This window comes from Rhopalosiphum maidis, chromosome 4 (assembly GCF_003676215.2).
Source record: "Rhopalosiphum maidis isolate BTI-1 chromosome 4, ASM367621v3, whole genome shotgun sequence".
NCBI lineage: Eukaryota > Metazoa > Arthropoda > Insecta > Hemiptera > Aphididae > Rhopalosiphum > Rhopalosiphum maidis.
Window position 1 is genome coordinate 3,033,983 of NC_040880.1, and position 25,962 is coordinate 3,059,944.

The 25,962-nt window shown below is 27.4% G+C and overlaps 1 protein-coding gene across 4 annotated transcripts in view; it reads right to left on the minus strand.

Moving 5' to 3' along the window:
• The window catches only part of LOC113549927 (fat-like cadherin-related tumor suppressor homolog), a 142,200-nt gene that overhangs the window by 65,015 nt on the left and 51,223 nt on the right, over positions 1 to 25,962 (minus strand). For all 4 annotated transcript variants that reach the window (XM_026951455.1, XM_026951454.1, XM_026951452.1 and 1 more), the window contains one exon: positions 10,875 to 14,294. In XM_026951455.1, coding sequence (XP_026807256.1) covers positions 10,875 to 14,226 — 3,352 coding nt within the window. In that variant the 5' untranslated portion in view covers positions 14,227 to 14,294. The remainder of the gene's footprint in view (positions 1 to 10,874; positions 14,295 to 25,962) is intronic.

The window sequence follows — 25,962 nt, forward strand, 5'->3', positions numbered from 1 at the left end:
TTTTGGAATTTCAAATACGTCATACAATATACTTATTATTTATAAAGACTTATATTATAAAATACTTAGTTCTATGTGGAAATATAAATGATTTCAAATGTGAACCATGATTTAAACAGAAATATCAAACACAAGTATTTTAAACAAATGCAAAATTTAAGTATAAAATGGTAGTGAATATTATGCTTTAATTACCCTATAGTAGAAATATATTTACAAAAACTGTATTATAACATAAAATAATTTGTTATAAACGTTTCCACATTAGCATCAGAAACAATTATAATCCTTATTGATGAAAATCGCAAATCCGTCACCTATATAATATAGGTAAACGAACCACTGAATTACGATATAGATTATAGAATAAAAATGTAATTGTTTTCGATTATATTTTTTAACGCCTGGACGGCAGTTAAATATTTTTTAGGTGCACTTTTCTTGACGTTGCTAAAACAGAAGTATTTTATTAAGAAAACTAACGAACGCAAGGCATAGGCGAACCTTTGATTCTATTATACTATGACTTACAATCTCGTTAATTGAAATATTCGGTTGACCGATTTCTCACTATATAATATATATATATATGTATATAAAACATATAAAGAGATAAAAATTGAGGCGCTTAATATTTTCTTTTATTTTTTCATTCAATGAGATTTTGAACAGTCCAGCAATGCAGCAGAAAGGCCGAGTTGAAATAGAAAAATACACTGTACAGTTACCAGGTTTTTATTTTATGTTTCCCCTTCGCTGCGCTTCGTTGCATTCGAGTTTGGAGAATGAAAATGTTCAGAGGCTTAAAAAAGGGGGGTAAAAAAGAATTAGTGGCCTTTCAAATCGCTTTCCATTCCTCCTATATATATATATCGACGGGAGACGTCGAAAACGTTCCGAGAGATTAAGTCGGCGAATCGAAAGACCCTTTTCGACCGCCGTCGGTCACCACTCACAACACCCGAGAGAGATTTCTGTGCACATCACGGTTAAATACACACTAAAATCAAATATCCCGCTTAACACATAACAATTAACTCAGGTCAAATAATTACATAAAATTACGTTTTTTTTTTTATTTTTCAGCCGTTACTGATTTCAAACGACGTTCTTTCATGACCGAAATCCGAGTATACACATTTTTACGTACATGTTATATTAAAAAGATAGCCTCTTCGTGTTTAAAGTTCTTATTTCTTACGAATGGTTTTTTTGTGTTTTCCTTTTTATAGAAGAACACACGTCAAAATTTACAAATAAGAAACAAACAATAAATCTTCCGGAATATTAAAAACATGACTTGACGTATGATACATTAAAAAGTCAGTTTTCAGACGTAAAAAAAACAGTTTGCATTAAAACATATTTTTAGTATTGTGTATTATTATTATTTCCTTACCATTTGTAAATATATATACTTTTTTAAGACAAAATATGATGGTGTATAAACATAATCGTATTACATTAGTTTATTTTATACATAAAATCGCACTGAACGTACCTATACTTCAGAGATATCAAAATAGATAGTTTTTATTCGTGAATTTACGGATGAGTGTAATACATATCTTAATTCTTGATATATATATATATATATTTTAGATTTTACGGTATAATTTGAAAACACGACACTGATAAATTAAGTATAACTAAAGAATATGTTTCACGTATATTTTTGTAACTACCTGTATATCATACTGTCAAAAATATAGTCATAATAACAACAAAATATATTGTTTTATTTTGAAACCAATTTTTTTTTAACTAGGGCAACGGTCATAGAGATTTAATGGGGTTTAAAAGAAGAACAAGATTTTTTCAGAATTATCCCATGTGTAAAATTGCCATCGTGGCAATCATCTCAAGAATATCAATTTTTGGCACTGCACTTTATCCTTCTTTTCATAATATTCCGTATTCTTATTTTTCAGAATAAACAAATGCGATTTTAATGCGACAAGCGGTTTTTTCATATAAGGAACGAAATAAAAATCCGTCATCCTGTGCACCATTATATACCAATCTATATTATATTAAAACACGGAATTCTCCTCTCAAAAAAAGAAAGAAAAAACACATTTATAACATTCAAAAAACATTGTATTGCTTTTACCTTTTTCGTCAATGTGAGTAACTTAATAATAAAATAAAATATCAAATAATATATTAAGAATTGCAAGCTATGAAATTAAATTTATATCGAGACCACAAGGAAGCAACGAAATTTTGAAATATTAATCAAGTTTTATTTAATTTTAAATTAATTCGCTAAAAATAAAAATTGTATAATGAATAATATTATTGTTTACCCCACAGACAAAAAAAAGTTAATTTTGAATTATTCAAAACATTTGAATTTAAGTATTTTTAAATTGTTATAAGTTAATAAAAATTAAAATAAATAAAATACCATAGTATAAATATTTCTGAAAATCTGTGCGGAAAATAAAGATTATATTTTTTTAAATTTTACCACGCTTTTTTTGTACGTGTATGAAAATATTAAAATATTTAAGTTAAATAGATATAATGCCTTAAAACCATAAATACTTAGTCCACAGTTAATTATGTAAGATCATAAATTTTTTTCATCGACATTTTGTCTTTTTAGAAATTTATTACAACACGTATACAATTTGACCACCAATTATTTTAATTCAGTTAATCATTTCTCTTTAAACATATTTTTAAAACAATAAGTATAACGTAGAATAATAAATAAAAGCTGGGAAAATGGTAACTGTATAGTATAGGTTTCGAGTGTACCTTGTCATTGAGTAGGTCATTGAAATGGACGTATTGAATTCGAATTCAATGATAAATCATATGGTATAAAAAAAAAAACAAAACAAAAGAGATTTGGTGGATGAGGGTTTTATTTATTATATTGACGTAAGAATAGAATCGTGTATAGGTTATATTTTTGTGCAAATTATTGTCCTTTTATCTTGCAATTGTAAATGTAATATTCTTATAAAAATAAGTATAACAGTAGACGAAAACACTGTTTTTTTAAGCATGTCTCGTATAAAAGTAAAAAATAATAATAATAAAATATGTATATGTATGTATATATATATCTTATAATATAAAACGATATCACAAACCGTCAGCGAAACTATCATTTACCGAGATACCACCGAGAGGGTTCTCGCGAAATGGACACGAATAATACAATAACGATAATGTCAATCAACGCTTGTGGCGGCAAATAAATGACAACGCGAGTGTTGAAAATTCATTTATTTAACAGAGGCGACGGCGGGTCGGCGTGGTCGGATGGATTAAGGAAACTACAATATTAATATATTATACAGAACGTTTCACATATTATATAATCCTTTTGCTATGCGTTGATTTAAATTGTAATGTATGCATTTACGTAAAGACCTATTTTTCAAAAAAAAAAAAAAGTCATGTAGATATTTTTATTTAGGCATTATAATAGGTACTTAATTTCGACTTTAAATAAATTAAGTCAACGCTATTTTATATAGGTTTAAAATAAATATAAGAGCGTTATGCATCAAACATAAAATATATGTAATATTTTGCAGTCTACTTAAGTTGTATTATCTATATTCAGACAATTTTAATAAATTATAAAAAGCTTATAAATCAATTGAAAGGGATTTCAATAACTTTCCAAACATCTCAATACCTTAGGCCATTTAAAAATCCTTGGCACACTCGATGAAATGCCTTATATTTACGTATTTTCAACGGGAAACATCAAGTCATATATAAGTCAATCTGTGAAATATTCAGTACATAATTATTATTACTACTAAGCATTTATAAAATATCAGTTAGCAGCACTAGTATATATCCATAACTGTCACTCGATTGGTGGTGAGTGTTTTACGTTTGGTAGTAACATCACCCGACGAGATAGCGGACTGATGAAAAGGAATTCGTGGAACATAAAATATTATGCATCTCCACCTGTATAGATAGGTACCTGCCTACACGGACAAACGATATTAAATATCCATCGCGTAAATAAATATTGTTCGAATAATGATTTATACACGGATAGGAGATAAAAACGTTGCTCCGGAACGTGCAAGGGTAATATTAAGCGCTTGCGTTGATAATAATAATACTACATCCGCCGGTGCGAGGTCGGGTAAATTTTTGCCACATGGCCTCATTGGCGAGAGGAGGGGGGTCAGGTGGCAAAGCAACAAAACATGAAATGAATGATGGTCGTTTTCACGCGTTGGCCGGACTATTTTGTCCATCTATCAACACACCGAAGTACATTTATGTTGTATTATTATGGCTTTTATACGAGAATTTTTTCAATTGTTGATTGCGACCAGGGGTGATCGTCTCGATATGGAGAATCTACTAGTATTGGTCGTTTGTGCCGGATGTAGGTATAAATAATAATAATAATAAAAAAACGTAGGTACTCTGAATCGGATGTATCAGAAAAATAAATCGGCTAGGTATCGTATAACGCACAAGTTTAACCCCCGATAACACCGGCTGGCGGTTATATGAAATCGCCACAGGTACATTACGCGTATTTTAAACCGATATTTTTGTTTTCACCATTGAATTATTTTGACGAATAAAACAAGTTTTTTTTTACATCAATAGGTGTAGTAAAATTAGTTAAGATGTCAGAAGTATACGAATATAAGGCTATATATAATATATTATATACTTATCGTTTTAATAAATTATTTGATTCTCCTTTTCTTGGCAGTATATCGACAACGTTGTTTGAATATAATTGTTTTAACAGCGTCGAATAAATCACACTGTCAAATGTGGCTGTCAAAGAAAACCAAAATTTTTCATTTCAAATAACTCAAAATAAACGTTTTGGCAGCGATATTTCAATGCAGTTTTTATAATACGTAATACCTTAATAATAAAGATACATTGATATTCAATAAGAAAATACGTATGATAAATTCAAATATTTTCACATATTATACTTAATTGTTTGAAATTCTGATTATGAGAACTTATTTTGGTATATATTACGTATTATTTAATATGTAATATTATATAATTTATATTTATTTATTAAGGTTACTTGAATATTATTATATAGTCATTTTAGATTCAGAAAATCCTAAGATAAAACATGTTAATGAAAAACCATATATTTGGTTGAACATTAATTGGTTGAACGAAGAATATCTGTTATACACTGCACGTAGATATACAAAATAAAATATTTATCACGGCACAATAGAATTGTGGGAAAATATAAAAAAAAAAAAATATCTATAAATTAAGAAATACGAATAAATATGATAAAATAACAAACGTAAAGTCAATTCGATCAGATAAGTATAGTGCGTATATAACATACGTTAATATAACAATTACTTGCTATGTTTACATACAGTAAAATAAATAAATAGGTAAATGTATATATTTATTTGAATTAAATATTATAGTTTCGGTGATACAGAACGTTAAAGATTATTTGGACAGTAAATATGTGAATTTATTCAAGAGTTGATTATTTTAAGTGTAATTTATCAATGTGTTAATTAAGTTATTGTTTTTAATACACCAATAAAAAATAAAAGTATAGGAAAATACTCATTATAGTTAGATAATTTTCATACTATGTCGACTAGTTGCAATGTATTACCAAATTTTATATCCGACGTTTCTAATATTAAGATAATATTTGCTATTCAGTTTTAAGAATTTTTAGTTTATTTAAGTGCATAGTACTATAGGCTATAGCTTTGAAAACTTAGATATCAAACAATAGTCTTACGACGAAATGACGAATATAGGAAATTACCTGAGGGGTTATTTTTACTGCTAATAATGTAGGTCCGATTGATGACATTTTTTACCAATCGCAACGGGGCTATATGAAAGAGAGCCAAGAAAAGTACGGGTAAAGCACACCTTTAATCTTTTAGCGGGTCATTTTTCAGTACCTACTCTTCTTTTCTATGGCTTGTCAGTCTAGAGACTACTTTATTATTCTCTCATACACCCGCAATCTATCGTTTTTTTTTCCTAATTGTTCTCCATAAATTTATACATGGTCCAGACATCTATGTGTAAATAGATAGAGCATAGAAACTTTTTTTCACATTGCTCGGATCAATAACTTAGAATATACTAAAACATATATATATATATGAACTTTATACGACATACGTTTTTGATAATTGATTATAAAATCATTATAATATGATTAGAATACAGTTAATTATAAATTAAAATTGGCTGTAGTTTAAATTAAAATGAAATATATTTATATCATAATAAACAAAGTGTAAATATTTCATAATAATATAAGTAGTTCATTTCGTGTTTTATTCAAATATTTAAAAACAAATATCGATATTCACCGATTAAACTTCAGATACTATGACATGTAAATAATTTATATAAATTTAAATTTTATGTTAAAAAGTAAATAATAAATAAAAATAAAAAAAACTACACGTATATAGGTACAATAGCATAGTATGGACAATAAGAAGATGGTCATATAAGTATGACAAGTTTGGAAAATTTGTATAAATAGCATGATTGTGGTAAGGCGATAAGCTATTGAACAGAACTTTTGTGCTACTGAAAAATAGATAAACGATAGGTTGATCGACATCTCGGTAGTATAAAGGGAATTTAAAAAAAAAAGGATGCGAAGTAGAACACAAAACAGGATATTGTATGGTTTTTTTGTATATTTTATTTTGAAGGGCGCTTTTGGCCAAAATTTAAATGACACTCGGTAAAATGGAGCCCATTAATCATTGGAAAAGGTGCTCTCACCTGTCGACCGGCAAACAATTCAATGGAAAGAGTATCACTAATGGGATCTTTTTTTTTTGCGAAAGTGTTTAAAAAAAAAAAAAAAACAAAGACCGACCGACGATTATTTTTCACATTAAGCCTTTTGGAGAGAGCAACAAATGGTACAAGAACGTTTACGATAAATATTCTGAACAAAAAGCATAAGTTGATATTTTAAAATTTGACAACATTATGGGCAAATACAAATAAAATATTGCAATACGTTTTGTGAAATTAATATAGATTAAATTATTTCAGAAACCAATCTAACGAAAAACATCAAACATTTTAACTGTAAAGATAAAAAATATATATATATGAAATATTAAGTAATAAATAAATTATGTATAACTTAAAAATTAAATGGCGTATTTATAACTATTAAGCTGATGCTCATCTCTGATAGGTAAACAACACAATAACAAGCAAATTAGTTGGTAATTTTTAAATTGAAACACGTGTAAACAATTAATATAAACAATTACATTTTATTTTAATAGCAATAATTAGTACTTTTTTTTTAACAGACAATTTATATTATATTAACAAGTTAAATCAGTATTCGAATAAATTATGCACAGAGGCGTGAAGAATACAGATAAATGATTTTGATTAAATTAATTTAAGTGAATAACAGTGTGCTTGGAATAAGAATTAGTCGTTCGAGTAACTTGTTGTTTATACAATTACATGCAAATATTTTTTCATTATTTTAAACAAATATAGTTTTGCTGAAATATACTAATAACTAAAATAATTTAAATTGAGTACTTTAAACCTTAATATTTATTCTATAGCTAATAACGACGGCCATTGATAACAAAATACACGTTTAACATATTTCATTTAAATGCCCATTTTATTTTTGAATATACGCTGATCGGTTCTTATGAAAATGTTTAAAATTAAACGATAATTATTATGAATAGGCAAATAAGTATTATAATACGATAAATGTGTAACTACAGGCTACAGCATATAATATTTCCATAAAAGTAAAAAAAAAAATTGGGTTAAATATTTTATTTGAAGTCTGCACGGATATTTTAATATTTTAATCAGCATTCCCTGCAACTGACAGTGACCTGATGGATCTATAAGGGATAACCACGGTTTCCGTTACTAAAATTCAGGTTTTAATCAAAACTCCGCGATTTTTCTTTCTCACTCGTCTTTATAAAATATTCTTAATAACTCTTTGTCAGATCGATTTAATTACGGTCGAGGTCTTTGAAGTAAAATATTAACTTTCGAGCCACTATAAAAGTAATCAATAACTTAAAAGAGTTGTATAAAAGCGTAAAAAATGATTATTATTTAATCAATATAATAGCTAATAGGTATAGTTATTAACGCCTAACGGTATTTACTCGAATCATAATTGTCTTCAAACAATCTGCAGTCTTAAATAATAAAATATCGTAAAAGTATAATTGCAATCAATTCTCATTTTTGGCGATGTCGCGTCGCCGGTAGAGCAAAAACCCTATTCCGCACGATTACGTTTAAATCTCCAAAAATACGATGGACGACTTACATAAGCATCATGGGAGGTATGGGCATGAAAATATCGTTCGAATGCAGGGTGGCAAAGTTAAGAGGTATTACGTTGATAAGCAATCAAGTGTAGAGAGAACATGAAAGTTGGCAAAACGCCAAGCCATTACTTCTCGGGAGGTAAAATACGTAGCCTGAATCATTTGTATGACACAAAAGGAAACGGGAGAAAAAAGTAAGAGAGAATAGATAACTGTTTTTTTTCCATTTTCTTTTGCGGAATAGCGCCAACTGTGCTGTATACGGCGAATTAAGAACAGAGGTGTGATACTTTGTTGTGATCCTTTTCTCATTTAGACATAATTATTAACCGAGGTTGAAAAAAAACTAGACGATAATTGTGGTCAGGCAACTGTTAATCTTTTATTTTTTTTTATTGAATGTGTTTTAAGTAATTAATAGGATAGTGAAGTATATTAGATACTTATGAAAAAAATATTCATAAATAATTGAAAGAACTGAACATTTTATTAAAAAATTAATGATAATAGACTATTCAACAGTATTTAATCATAAAAATAAAATTGCTATAAATATAAGTATTATTATTTTTTTTTAAAGTGATATTTTAAATTTGTTTTAATATTAGAAATTTATTTCTATTATAAATATATACATATACGTATATATATAAATATTTGATAATATACAATGATATTAATGGTATTACAAATAACTATTTAAATTATTTGTTATTGTAGTCTGTAAATTAGTAAATTAAATACTAATGGTTAGTGTACGTTAATTTGTAAATAAGTATGTAAAATATTGTTAATACATTTTATAAAAATTAAAGATCCATTTCTCCTATGATAGGTTCTAATGTTAAACAGTAACAAAAAATAAGCTACCATGTTCTTTCAGCATGATTTACTTTCGAATTTTATTTTAGGCTAAATTATAGGTACACAAAATCGAATTTTTTGAAAAGTTTTAAACATGTCAAGTCAGGTGAATTATTGTGCACCATTTACTCACAACCAAGAATCTAAATTTACAACGTTAAAAAAAATGTCACAAAAGAGCTTTATTTCTTTATTTTAGTTGGCTAAATAATATCAATTTTGTGTAGAAATACTACGCAATGAAAAATGAAAACTCTTAGCGATATCTTTAGCAAATGAAATATGCGTCCCAAGAGGTCTTGTCGGGTATTAATCCCAGCTAATGAAAAAAGCTATTGCTTCGGTTAAATAAGAAACACGGTAGTCTACAAAAACTTTTATACACAGCTGGTTTAATTTCTTACTAGTTTAGCCTTTAGACCAGACCATTATTTACTTTTGAAGACGCGCACATCATATTATCGACGACGTGATCGTGGTTTTTAGTGGTAGTTCATTTAGGTATTTGAAGTATATATTCTTAAAATAATCTTAGTATGCATAAAATGGTTAAACTAAGTTTTGGTTCATTATACAACATAGTTTAATTTTCTCATAAATAGTTTAGAAATGAAGAATATTTTATGTTTTGCCGTTATATAATTTATAACGTGTTCGTTACAGTAAATCATTAATTACTAACATTAGTTTACTTATACATATACTTATAGTAATTTGATTTAGAAATATTAATTGGTACTTTTAAAAGGAACGCAAATAAAAAGTTTGGATCATCATAAATTATCCAAAAAATTGTAGAAAATAAAAACAACTAACAATAATAAAATCAAATAGGAACAGGTTAAGTATAATATGATAAAATAATATAAAGTTGCAAACATTGGATTTTAAGATTCGATATAAATTGTATGAGTAATTCATACCAATTATAAGCATCGTATACACGGTCTATCGGTAAACATTTATCGCTTGATATTATTCTACTCGTATTAAACCCATTAAAACCAGCAATGAGTGAAATTAATTTCAAATACATAATTGCATAAGTTAGTAGAAAATTGAATTGTTCTAATGATCACTTTCCATTAATAAACATACGAGGTTAAAAGCCAAAAAAAAGCATAAATAAATATTTGTTGAATTTTAAATCGCATTTAATAAACTAAAGTTTTACATATTTTTGAATCAGGACAATGATTCAATGAAAATAGTAATTCTAGTATTACCTCTTTCGTACCTAATTGTAAAATGGTAAATTTTGGTCCAGCAGAATCAATCTTATTTCATTTAACTTTAGTAATAAAGTGAATTGACATATCAACATTCAAACTTTAAGTTAAGAACGTGTGTTGGTACGTTTACTTTTTTTGTACGATATTTTCTATTTTTATGCAAGTTATAAGTACATAAAATATTACAATTTAAAAATTCACAAATATCACTTTTCATCTAGGTATCTAAATAGTGTGCTTATATCAGCCTTATGTCAAATAGTGCACTAGTTCTACTTAATGAATATTCAACTAACGTGATTAAATATTATTGTTAATATAATATTTAGCATTGTTTATCACATCTATAGAATATATGATTTGTATAATAACTCCATAGTTACTACTTATTAGTAACCGTTATATATATATATATATATTAAGTATCTCATAAAAAATGTATAAATACCTTCACTGTCGATTGAGAAGTAACCTAAACCATCACCGTCTACAATTGAATAACCAACTCTTGAGACATCTCCAGGAGGATCTGCATCCGTTGCACTGACTGTGGTCACTAGAGTTCCGGGTGGTTCATTTTCGTCAACGAATGCAGTTGCATAAAAACTGCCAAACTCAGGTGCAAATATGTTTTCGTTTACATCCACAATTTCTATTGTTAGACAAGTTTCTGAAGATAAAAAAGGCATACCCCCATCTGCAGCTCTCACAATTAGTGTGTGTATTTGTCTCTGTTCAAAATCTAATTCACTAGTTGTTCGGACAGTTCCGGAAATGGAATCGATTTCGAACATTTTGTCATCTATTTCTGATGAAGAATCTGATTCCAATGAATACGACACTATTCCACCTGTACCAAGATCAGGATCAACTGCAGTCACGATTGCAACGACACTACCGATTGGCAAATCTTCCAAAGCCTTGACAGTGTAATTTTGTACGAGAAATTCTGGCGCATTGTCATTCACATCGTCAACAATAATGCGTATTAAGGCTTCTGTATGTAATGTCCATGGTTCAGGAGCACAGTCTGAGACGGTTACTTTCAGTTCGTATAGTTCTTGACGTTCTCGATCCAAGCGTCCAGACACATATAGATTGCCTGAAGTTTTGTCAACCGAAAAGTGAGTTGTATCCGTGGTCAATGTATAAACTATTCTACCGTTTTCTCCTTGATCAGGATCTTGTGCATTTATTTTAAATATTACAGTCCCGTTTCGAGCGTTTTCACTGACCCGAAAACTAGAAACTCTTTTATCAACTTTGGGTGCATTGTCATTGACGTCTAGAATTACAACTTTTAATAATTTCCACGTTGTATGTTGGTGTTTGCCGAGATCAGATACTGTAACGTTTAATACATATTCATCTCTCGTTTCTCGATCAAGATATCCAACTACATTTAAATCACCGGTTTCTGGATCGATTCTGAACAAGGAATCATCGTCACCATCAGAGATACCATATACTAATTTTCCATTGTAACCTAGATCTCTATCTCTAGCACGAATTGCTAAAATTGTATAGCCTAATGGCACAGACTCGTTTACTTGTACAGCATTAGGGAAATTCACCAACTCAGGCTTATGTACATTTTCTCCATACCTGCTTGGCATCATAGCAAAATCATCGTCTTCACCAACATTGTTCTTTTTTGCGGTTTCTATGGCTTCATTTAATCGCCGAAGTACTCCCGTTTCTCGGCACTCTATATTGATTGAATCATCAGCAGCTTGTGTTTTTTTCGCATTTACTAATGTAATATGTAAGCTTGTTAAGTCTGAATAATGTGAACCGTCAGTGGCAGTGATTTTAACATTACGTTCTTCCATACCTATATCAGAAAGGTCACAAGTTACTGAAAGAACGCCAGATGAAGAATCGATAGAAAAACAATTGTCTTCATTTCCTGATTCAACCCGATAGCTTATAAAATTACCATCATCAAAATCTACAGCAGACATAGTCATAATTTCTTTACCAATAACAGTAAATCTAGGAACTTGTATTTTACAGTCAATTTTTTCAAACTGGGGTCTGTTGTCATTTACATCTTTCAGTTTTATCACTAACTTCATTTCAGTTTGTCTCCTATATGGATATCCCCAATCCGATGCTCTGATATGAAGCACATATTCCCTTCGCATAGTTTCAAAATCTAGAAGATGAGTTGTTTTGATGAGGCCAGTAAAATGATCAATATCGAAAGGTACTGGTTTTAAATTTGCAATACTATAAGATATATAACCATTTTCACCTGAATCTTTATCACGTGCACTTATTTTTACAACAGATGAGCCGGCAGGTTCATTTTCATTGATGGATACTTCCATAAAATACTTTTCAAACAGAGGGTCATTGTCGTTAGCATCAACAACAAATATTTTGACTTTGGCGGCAGATTGTTTTCTACTTCCGGCGTTTCCTTGATCTATCGCACTGACGGTAAGAGTATAAGATGATCTATGTTCAGCATCTAAAACTACAGCCGTATAAAGCATACCTGTTCGTTTGTTAATTCGAAACTCACCACCTTCATTACCACCGACGATTTCTAATGACACCTGCGCATTTTTACCTTCATCTTTATCACTTACTTTTAGTTTAATGACGGGGGAATTAATCGGCGCAGTTTCAGCAATATTTACTTCATATAACTCACGTTCAAACACTGGAGCATTATCGTTAACGTCAGCGAGTTCTATCTGAATCGATGTATAAGTATCTCTTTCAGGCGTTCCAGAATCAACTGCTCTAAGAGATAGATTATATCCCTTTGGAGCCGTTTCTCTATCCAACATATTTAGGACGACAATATTATATTCACCACTATGCCCGGTTTCTTTTATTCTAAAATGGCCATCAGGATCACCATCAACAATTTCTAAGCTTCGTATAATACCATTTACACCTGAATCTCTATCTGTGACTTTGATGATAGCGTATATGTCACAGTTAGATTCCTCAACTACGTGTGGTAAATGTTGTATTTCAATTTCGGGTTTATATATATTGACTTGTTGGATGTTAAATTTTACTTTTGCAGTACTTGGTTTAGAACGCCCTCGAATGCCACGATCCCGAGCTTCGACGATAAAATCGTACGATCTTCTGTCTTCAAATTTTAACGATCTAGTAATTGTTATGACACCAGTTCTTGGATGCATAGCAAACTGATTGGTTTTTTCCTTAAAACTATAGTATATTTCACCATTCATTCCAATGTCAGCATCTTCGGCTGAAACTTTTAGAACACTAGAATGGAGTGGCGTATCTTCTGGTATAGTTTCTTCATATACAACTGGATAGAATAAGGGACTTAGGTCATTGGTATCAAGAACTGATACAACTAAAGTAGCATGAAGTTCTAACGAAACACTATTTTTTTTTTTATCTTTTGACTTGTCGGTAGAAGTTGTAACTGTAGCTTTGACTTCCAAGACATATTCATCTTGCCGTTCTCTGTTTAGAACATCGTAATCAGTCTTCGTTCGAACTAAAAGGAACCAAAAATTTCCTATCTTTTTTTCTTCAGCCTTGAAGAATTTGATCTTTTGTTGAGACGCTATTTTATAACGTATGATAACGTCTTCATCTGAACAATATATACCCATTTTTTCTTCCGTCCGGACATACGTTTTGATAAGCGCATTTTCTGGAATCGTTGCATTGTAATGCTCTCTGGTAAAACGTAAATCGGCCAGACTTCCATTTTTTAAAGTGGTGAAACAGCTTGATACCAGAAATAATAAAACTAATATCAGAGGCTTAATAGACAGTGCTTTGAAGCCTGGTTCCATGGTAGTTACTCGCGGGACGTTTTTGTCATCTTGTCAGCTTGACTTGTTTTGACATTCTGCAAATTTTCCTGAAAACAAATTTTGTATTAGAATAATATATTAAAAACATGAATATAAAAATTAACAACAAAATATTTATATCATAGAAATTAAATAAATAATATTTTAAACTTTAGATACTTAATTTTGTTGTATAAATTATATTATTAAAATATTAATCAACTATAGATGTATGAAAAGTTTGTGATGTATGCTGGAAGAGTTACACTTTCCGAAGAGGTAATTACAAAGTGTGTTGACCCTATGGACCCTATTACACTGGGACAAAGCCAGTGAACAATAAAAATTACAAAAACATTAAGATGGTAAAGAATACACATTGTTACTAGAGTATTTCATTTGGGAAAAAATAAAGACAGATATAAACGAGTTCAAAAATTAATTTAAAAAATTTCATTTATATAATTTACAAATAAAATAATATAAGAAAAAATAATAATAAATCAAAACTTTTCTAAAAGACATTTTTTTAGAAAGAATAATTGTATTAAATGTATACATTTCTTTACTCAACCTGAAACGAATAAATTAAAAAATGTTAACAACCATAAGAGTTAATTTAGAGCCCAAGAAAGTTTTTTTTCTTTTAGTGCAAAGAGACTACGAAATTGTATATTTCTATAAAATGGGGTGCAAGTGCATCGAGTCCGTAATAGTAACACTGTTTATAATTATCGACGATTGTTCTGCCCGGGTACTTGAACAATAAACGTTTCTTCTGCACGTTAAGGATGGTGTATTGTATTTTAAAGACCAGATTGGAATTTTAAATACCATCGCTGGTTTCATTCAAGACCTCGTCATCAGGACTTATGCAAATGATGTGTTTACCATATTGAAACGAAACCCAAAGTTAAGAGGGTTTTAGACATATTCGTACAATTTATTTTTAGATTTTTATATAAAACACAGTATATTAAGAAAATTTAAAATACATCTATTACGTGTATATGCAAGGGAATTGTACGTGAGGGTTTATCCAATACAATAAACTTTACGTTTTTATGTGCCAACTAATAAATTCAATCTATAAAAGTATTAATTATGATCATATTATATTGAACAAATTATACAGCCAATAAATGCAATATTTCGACTTCCTATAAAATGCGAGGTTATTGACAGTATCGTTCAATATAAAGATGGAATTTTTCGATTGTTATTTCTACAATAAATATTTTACATAATAAGTCAAATATAGAACGCTATTATGATTACAGAAAAATACTAAGAAATTTTTTTAGGTAAATAAATGTTGAAATTAAAAGAACCTAATATTTTTGTCCCATAAGCAATTTACTTTCAAAATTAAAATCAAGAAATTATGAATTAAAAATTGAATATACAAAATACTAGTGACAATTTGATTACAACTTATTCAAACTTTATTTTTGTAAAATTAATCATATAATAATCTTAAAAAGTGTTTTGTGTTGAACTTTTCCACTTTGTAACAGTTTTTGCTTAAAACTGTTAATGTATGAAAAAAATACGTTTCCATGTCTCTTCTCGCACGTTTTTATATTACATTATTATAATTTATGTGACTTGTTTCCTTCTTTCGACCTCATCACAACCGTACTATCCGGTCATAATAATATATCATTGTACTGGGAATGGGCCCCTAGTTACACCAAGTACCGGTCGAAAGAGAGAAACTTGCGCTTTTCATATTTCTCTACCTCTCTACCAGCCGATCTATCTTGTCCCTAACACTACACACTGGAGAATAGCATCGTTTTTATGTACTTCACAAAGTCATTATCGGTATTTGTTTTTTTAAGTGGTAAAACACTTAAGTCTAAAACATATACTAATCAAAGCACCATTACGCGTAGAATTATTTAATTGTAAAATACAATCGAGTTAAATAAATTCCACCGTAAATATTATTTTTAATAAAATAATAATAGTTTTAAAAAAAATACCATGTCTGTAATGTCAAGAATGATTCAATTTAATTATAAATTTCCAATTATTGTTCATTGCCAAAAATGTCTATTATATTTATAAACTTATCTAATACTGACTTATATAATGTATATAAATATCAGGTAGGTACTTGAATTGCAATGATAGATTTTAAGATGGAGAACCACAGTGACTGTTATTGAACCATGATGTTATATTAATCGAATAGAAACTACCTGCTCTAAATAATTCGATCAAAGAGATTGAACGCACGCTTAAGTGTAGAATATATCCAACCAAATGCCTGTAAAATATATTATAATGTCAAAATATAAAATAAGTATGTATCTACCTAATAATATTTCTTTAAATATTTTTAATTAATGTAATAAAAATAAATTTATAATAATATTATTGTTAATTATTAATCTAATATTATATTTAGTTTATTTTATAATAGATGTAGTAGTTTTTTTTTAATTTTCCTCGCTAAATATAGATTGAAAGTAATTTTACTTGCGTCTTTTTCATGTGTACTGCGTGCAGTTTTTTTATAGTTTTAAATCGATTACAAATTTCAATGTAGCAATTTATAAATGTATTCCTATTAGGTACATATTAATGGTTCTCAAAAAAATTATTAGAATATTATATATTTATACATTGAATAAAAAATTGAGTTAATCAACAAGTTATTAAAAAAAAAAAAAAAAAATGATTAAAATTAAAAATAATAATAATTATATAAATAGTTTATACCAATTGATATACTGTTGATGAAGATTTTAAGGAAATGTTGTTTTCAATTACTTTCGGATGATATAAAATATATAAGTCACGTCCAAACTTGATAACTACATGAACAACACTTTAGGATCAATTGTAAAACGATTCGCACACATTTTAGCTCACCGTATAGTTTGCCCACCGTTAATCAGCTTTGAGCTTTATGTATTGGTTTTGTTGTACACGCCACTATATTGTTCTATTGATAACAATTTTGTCAGTATTACATTTAACTTTTTAAGTTTGAAACTTTAAAATCGGAAATCCCAGTCGAATCGTATACAAATTAGAGACCATGAACAAATAGTTGATCTTTTTGATGAGCCAATTTAATTACCTAATGTAATAAAATTATAGATACTCAATAAATTAATAAAAAAGGTAGTACTATACATATACACGATAAGAATTATAGTCTTTACATATTTTGGGTCTTCTATTCGTAAATTATATATACATATTATACGAGTTGAATAATAAATAAATTATGTTTATGACTGAAATACATTTTTTGCCGTCTTTCGCAAAAGTAATTATATATAATCTGAATAAAACGGAGTAATAATTGGTGGTAATCCTTTAAGGATAGAACAATTTTAAGGGGATATATTTTTTATTCGTATACAAATTATTATATATTATAAGTTACTATCAATTACACTATATAACAATATAATTATGGAAAATACATTTTTGATTATACATTTGGACAATATGGAGGAAGGTACCTTATTATTTATATAATTTAAAAAATTAAAAAGTTATACATTAAATAACTTTTGGAACCATATTGAAAACTTGTACTGTAGCCAGATTTTAAGTAATATTTACATTCAAATATGTTTTGTTGAGTTATAATTTCCAAATTATGATGATAATTATATCTAAGGTAAACACGAAACTTAGTTTAATTAATGTTAAAATAAAATTTAAAAAAAATTGAAATTGATTTAATTTTAATACGTTTTTGGTCTAAGATAAATATACAATATGAACAGTAAATATAATTGTTTTAGGTTCTATTATACACTTAATTCATAATTAATTATTATAACGTCTAAAGAAATTATTATTACCTACTATTGCCGCCTTAATAGAATAGATGTTAATTTAAGAATACAATATTAGATCAGCATTCCCTACATGCACACATAAAACGAATAGGTATAAACAGTATATAATTTTATTTATGAAGTTTAGTTTTATCATTGTTGCGTTTACTGTATCGGCAATTAATGCAAACGTAGCCCAGATTATGTATACCCATGAATAAATTTGTTTTTAGGTGTTCAGGAAAATGGATTAAAATTACACATCGGAATATTGAACTGAATAATTGAGAGCAACATTTCCGACATTCATTTAACTAACACGCAAACATATGTTTTTAAACAATTGGATTTACAAGATTGGGAATTTTGATTAAACGCATTTAGTATCGGTTTTCCGTGTGTATATAATCTATTATAATATTTATCTACAGAAATTCTGCTCAAATAATTTTCCAACTGGTTTATTGTTACTATCGTAATATATAAGTTGGTATTATATTTTTCAGATAAATATGATAAACGCATGATTATTGGATAATTGTTTTGAAGAAAATTCAAACTTTAAAACATAAAAAGTACATGTATATAATATATACATCATATATACATAGAAGGGATTAAGAAACAAGATATAGCGTGACACACTACTGAAATAACAAGGAACTATTAATAAAGTAGAATAATGAGTTTGAATTATCAACTTTGTGATATTTATCCATCACACATTTACATCATTAGAGCTACGGCAATTGTTTTTTACAAAAGAAACATACTAACAAATTTTACTAATAACTAGTACTTAATATATTTCTATGTTTCATGATTGACTTTTATAATGTGTAAGCTACCAGAATATTTAAGGTAATAAAACATACAAGCAATTAATTGTAAAACGTCAACAAAATCGTAATATGAACATGTATTATTAAATAAATATATATTTGTAGATATCATAGTCAACAATATTATTTTTTTATAGTTCAAAAAATTAAACTGGAGTACATAGGTAACAATATTTATTTACTTATTCAGTAAAGAAACAGTATTGATTGAGCACACATTTTATGCCAAAACTATAAAAATTTAACTTGTTAGCTTATTTTATAACCATTACTTCAATATTCCTGAAATTCAAAAAGTTTTAAAAAACATAAAAACTTAATAATTAAGTGGAAAAAAATATATAGAATTAACAGAGAAACTTGAAGAATTCTATGAGTTATGGCTTACAATGAACAAATTAGAAACTTGTACTTCAAATTTCTTAAGTTTGTAAGTACAGTTAACCTACAGTTATTTTATACATCATAAAAATTAATTTTAAATAATTATAACTTATTTTATTTTAAGTATTATGAATCTATTGTTAAAATTTACTTACTCAGATATTAGGTAAAACTATCTATTATAAATTATGATGTATACAAAATAGAAATAATAATAAGTTAAAAACTGAATTTGCATATTCCATGTATACTATTAATTATCAGTATTATTATAATATCATAATAACATGCTGGTTATACCTATACACATAAATTATATTATGTAATAATACAATAATGTATTTTTGGCACTTAAGCTGAATGCTATTCATTATAGGATTAAGAAAAATAATCTTTTGTTTTTTTTGTATGATAAAATATTTTTGATATCAATAGTATAAATGTATAACGTTAAATAAAAAATGTTTTATTCAGTTTTAATTTATTTATATTTTTCAATAGTAAAAATATAGCTATAATTTTCTGTGTGATTGTATGGTATTCTATTCTATATAAGTATGTATAATAATGTATATAATGTTTATAGATAATGAAAATTGTTGTTACCATTACATATATACCTGTCCTATTTTAATTAAAACCTGGTTACATTATCCATTATAATTGATGGTCTCGTGTCTCTTATATCAACATCAATATATGGTTACTGGTTTCTAATATATATTTTTTATATTTGAATTTTTAGTACAAAAAAATGTATAATTTATATTACGTATTGATTTTTTTTTAGATTTTGTGTAGAGTTATTGGTTTTACAATTTATAATTTTATTTTTATTTCTCTCCATAAACCGCTTTTTAGGGCAGTAAAATGGCTCAGAAAGTTTCATGTGGCATATAGGTTGGAAATCTAATACAAGCTGTACTTTAAAAGGGCCATTTTTGATTTTCATAGTAGTTTAAAAAACACTTATCTGAAAAATAGCGGGAAAACCAATATATTAATATCAGTTTGGTTTTATTTTTTTTATATATAAAATTACGAATAATCAAAGGTTCCACTTAGAATATACTTGGAAATGCAATGCTTTGTTCTTGGCTTAAACATATATCTAATATTATATTAGTAAAATATGACACCTAAATAAGTAGATACTAAGTGAGTACCTAAAAACTAAAGAATCTGTAAGTTTCATTTCATACTCACTTTTACATAAATCTACATTTTGTTTTTGTAACATCAAAGCACTTTACAAACGAATTTACCTACTATGAATGTTTATTTCTTATTTTTAAGTGTGTAATGCATAATGTGCTAAATTAAGATCCTGCATTTTCAACATAGTTTTATTATTACTAGAGTACTTACATTTATTTATTATTAAACTTAAAGATGATAATATTTATTATTCATGTTCTGTCTTATTGGATTTTTCGAAAGATTATGTGAATAAAAAATAACAATTTATATATACTTATTAGTCATTTTTAAATTAGAATATTCATTAAATTTGACTAGAAATCGCAGGTAATGTAGTGATCATAATATATTAATTTTTTAATATAATAGATGAATTTGCTCAAAATTTCAAATTAACAAAACTGTAATCGAAAAGTGCTACGTAATTTTGTTTATTAAACGTGTAATATACAGACAATAAATGTGCGTACTTAAAATTTTAAAACCATCTATTAAGTATATACAAGTCAAAATTTTAAACATTAACTGTATGAATAAGATTTAAGAAAAATGTGATTTATAAAAATTATAATGTAGTCGGAAACAAACCAGACGTAACTTTTATGATGATAAACTTTTCATGTTGTTTTTAAAACTTAATAAATACAGTTTGAATATTTTTATTGCACCAAAAAAATGTTGCAGAGGATTAAACACGAAGTGTCGGCACAATAAATATACAATGTATAATATTATACAAAACTCACATCACTAAATACCGACCAAATGAATGGGGCTGTCATTCAATAGGAGATTAAATAATTATTAAGAAAATAAATTTAATACAGCTGCAACAATAGGTAAAATATGTAAGTGTAGTCTTTATAGATATTTTTATGTGATTTCAACGTTTTACGAGGTTATGTGAAGAGTTAATATTTTATATGTAATTGACTATCTGTATAATATGACTGTCGCATATTAAAATAACTAAATACGTCAACATCGTAATGAATTTTTTGGTTCCCAGCAGATCGAATTATTTTTATCGATATAGGTACCTACGTAATATATTTGGGGTATGAATAAAAAATATGTATATTCAACTACTATATGTAGGGCACGCACATGCAAGAGCCATAAATGGACCCATTCACGCAGTGTATGTTGGGCAGGAGTGGTTAATGTGGGGATGGTGGAAAAAAAACAGAAAATGTAGACCTCATTGTGTGTTTGCACCATTCGATTACAGAGAACTGATATTCAGTCAGCGGGTTAATGGAAATCTGCGGGGCCCCGAGGTAATGCATTTTATTATTCTTAAATCCTCAAATGTGTTCTGAAGGCAAAGATCGTTATAGGTGTCGGAATAGTAAAACTTCTAATGGCAATTTTTTTTTTTTTTTTGTACATGTGTGAAGTTATTTGAACTTAACTTAAACGAATCACATTGATAAATAATATATACATACAAGAACGAAATTGAAAAGTTTAAAATTAAGAAATAAGCAATTAACGTTTTTGAATTTTAGACACTTAAAACTAACTTAGTGTCGCTTAATTTTTAAAGCTCTATGAATGACTTAAAACTTATTTCCATTGATATTAACAAACTATTTCTAACTAAGAAATATGATAAGTAAAGTAAGTACTTTAAGTATATACATTTTTGAAAAAAAAAACCGAGTATAATAAATGAGTGGAATGTTTTTAAACGGGTCATTTAGCTCACTATCTAAAGTGTAGACTACTTTTAAAACGTTTATATTCAACCACCATATCCTTACCTAGTTATTATGTGCATCCATCAAATACCTACCTACTCTCCGAATTTGTAGATTAATGTCTAGTTTTATCACAGCAGTTGCTTAAAATATATTCTTTAAAACTACCCATCACGCGCAAGTCTTATGTTGATCCTTTTTTCCTTGTATAATATATATATATGTGTGTGTGTGTGTGTGTGTGTGTGTGTGTGTGTGTGTGTGTGTGTGTGTGTGTGTGTGTGTGTGTGTGTGTGTGTGTGTGTGTGTGTGTGTGTGTGTGTGTGTGTGTGTGTGTATTAAATAGTTAAAATAAAAAATGTTGAAATAAATGAATAGGTATTACATATCATATTATGTAGGATTCAAATCAGTATATAAAATATCTGCAAAAAACATATCTTTTAGAATTTCTTTAAAACTTATAAAACTTACTAATATTGTGATATTTTGCGTAATTCTATAGTTTAAGTTAGGTTTCAGTAATCAGAATTATTCTTTGTATGCGGGACGTTATTCTTTTAAGGAAAAAAACCATTACACTTACGCTGGATATTACTGTGAATGAAAAAGTTTTTGAACGGGTCTAGATAATGCAGATACTACGGGCTGGTTATAGGCCAAACTTTTGTAACACATACCACACAAAAAGGAAGTGACAATAGATTTATATATACATGTGTATTGTATTAATACAATTCAACAAGAGTAAAGCTTTTTTCACTATTTTGTAATGGATATAGCATCGATTAAATAGTTCTTGTTTAAGAATATTAAATTAAACGGAAAAAGGTGTTGTGCAATGTACTATAATACATCGTATAACTTTAGAAAATGTAGTGTATGGACAACAAAGAATAGGTAGGTATCCTCTTTATTATTATTGTTGTTATTAAAATTTGTAACTTTTTTTTTTTCAAAGAACTGAGAAACAAATCAGATATTCGAAAGTTCTCTGAGACATTCGAGTTTTGAATATTTAAATAAATTAAATACTTCAGCGTGTATTTACGATATTTAGTATGAAAACAAAACTTGGAAAATATGATAAATAGTTTACATTTTTAATAATAAGTACCCTTAACGGTTCCAATTACTCAGGAACATTTTTGTTTGTAGACACAAATTAAGTTATAAAACATAATACTCGACATAATAATATTACTATGTACAAGTTGTACAATACAAGAAGAAAACATACAATGTTTAAAAGTTGTATTTAATTTGTAAAAAAAAATGTGTTACTTCTACTCTATTTCGTTTTTTGTCATGAAGTGGAGATCTTTCTTTTTTATATTGTACGTGAAAACTAATTGTACTAAGGTACTAATATTTTTTAATGTGATAAGTTATATATACACATGAATTCGAATTATTGTACTATGTTAAATATAATGCTTGAAATGCTAAAAACACAATACCATTTTATATTTTAAAAATTAATTAATAATTTTAATCATAAATACACATTATATTAAAGTATATACAGTACCTATATGTGTAATACAAAAAAATTATAAATCAAAATTACATTTATATATTATGTCAAATATTCGTGGTGTATCCTGCACGTAAAATAACATATTAAATTGCTGCGTAAATAAATGTTTTAAAATATAATTGTATATTTTTAAGTATTCTTTTTCTGATTAGTCAGAATTGTATACTGTAATATTCTTAATAAATTAAAATGATAAATGTGAAAAAGTAATAATAATTATTATATAATTTAAACTGTAGAGACATAACAATAAACTTTGATTTTATAAATAAGTTAGCGTTTAGTAAATTTGCAATTGTACAAAAAAACATGATAGTAAAAGTGTTTTACGATAGAATAATACACAGTAAATACAATATTGTAAACATCTTAAGATTTTGTTAGCTGGTAAAAGACTCCCAAGAGTAAAACAAAATAGAGGTTCAATCTTAAACAAAAATCTACAACTTACAAATAGAAAAATATCTTTCTTTATATAAATATGTAAAATTCTTTCAAATTTCATAAAAACTATAGCTTAGATTAAGAAATAACGATTTCAATATTTATTATAAGCTACATGAAATAATGCTTGTTTGTATTACGTGATTAGTTAATATTAATATTCTACATATTTATTTAATATTAAAAAAAAATAATTAACTTTATTTTAATTTTGATCAGTTTAAATTAAAATCTTAAGTATATCATATTCAACACTATCTCGAATAGTGCCATTTATTTTTCTATAAGGGATTATTTACTAAATACATTTTGTTTAACACGTGAATATAAAACATAAGGTCGATGAACTCGATATTGCTATCCCTAGTTAAGGTATTCGTTAGTTTCTCCAATAATTTTGAAAAACAATGATATTTTTACCTACTATTTACCAATCATAATACGAGTACAATATGAATATCAACTAAGGCATTTTTTCACCAGAAACTTTCAAAATTAGAAATCAATATTGTGTGTTCCAAAAAAAAATAAACGGACACTCAAAGAATCTAAAACTTTCAGAATACTTTAAACATAAAACAACTGACTCGTAATTAATAACATGACTATTAAAGAATGTATGCTGAGTGAACAAAACATATTACCCAGATGGAAAATGGGACTGAATTCAACTAAAAAACTAGAGTTACCTATAACTAGTGAGAAATTTACAATTTTTTAAAGTCCCTTGGTAAAGACCAAAATTTGACTCAAAGGTCATTTTTTCACAAAAGGACTAAGAAGAGATACAATAAAAATTATTTTATTGTTGAAAACAAAAAAATAAAAATTATAGTGATCAATAAAAAAATTACCACAAAAGAAAACAAATTTCCGAAAAGTGTCAATGTCTATATACTTTTATTTTCATATTTTTGTAAATAATCTCGTATATTCGTTAAATAAAATGAAGTTTTATGAATAGCTTGTATTACCATTTTTTAAAAATGTGTAAATTGACTAACACAGATCTACAATATAATTCAAATATGTTTAGATTAAGAATAATACGAACGATATTTTGTATTTTTATTTCAGTACTTATAGTTTTTTCAACGTTTTGAAATTGGTAAAACTATATCAATGAATTCATAATATAGAAGATATAAATAAATACTTGCGAGAAAAAAAGATTTATCTAAAACTACCTTTGGGACAAAAAAACCAGATGTTTAATAAACCCTTCAGCCATGACCGATTATTGTTTAGATTAGAACCATTATTCTCAATGTTGATCAGTTGCGTATAACATGTAAAAACCAAATAAAAATGTATATATAATATATATAAACATTAATTATTCACAACATTTGAAAAGTCTTCAGTGAAAGCATTTTTTTACCTTACCCATATATATATATATATATTCATTTTCAACTATTTCACCAGTGCTCTGGGATCGCTCCCTCTTTTAAACTCGAGATAAATTGTTTTCCCGGATCCTCTGTGAATCCGCAGCGGATTAGTGTCAACCTGTCACAATGACCGAGCGACCCTCGGGATATAGTGTTCTGCAAATGTGTTGTACTTAAGTAGGCACACAGTATAAGATACATAACACAGCAAAAGGAGCGAAAAAATTCAACACCATTATACAACTAGTGTTAATTTCTATCATTTTTTAAAAGTTATTTTTATAGTTCTTAACACATTTTAACATGATGCAACATAGCAATAAATTATAGTTTTAAAAAGTTATGAAGAGTGATATTCATATATTTATACAAGGTAATGACAAAATACTAGAAAAAATAAAATAAAATGCATAATATACT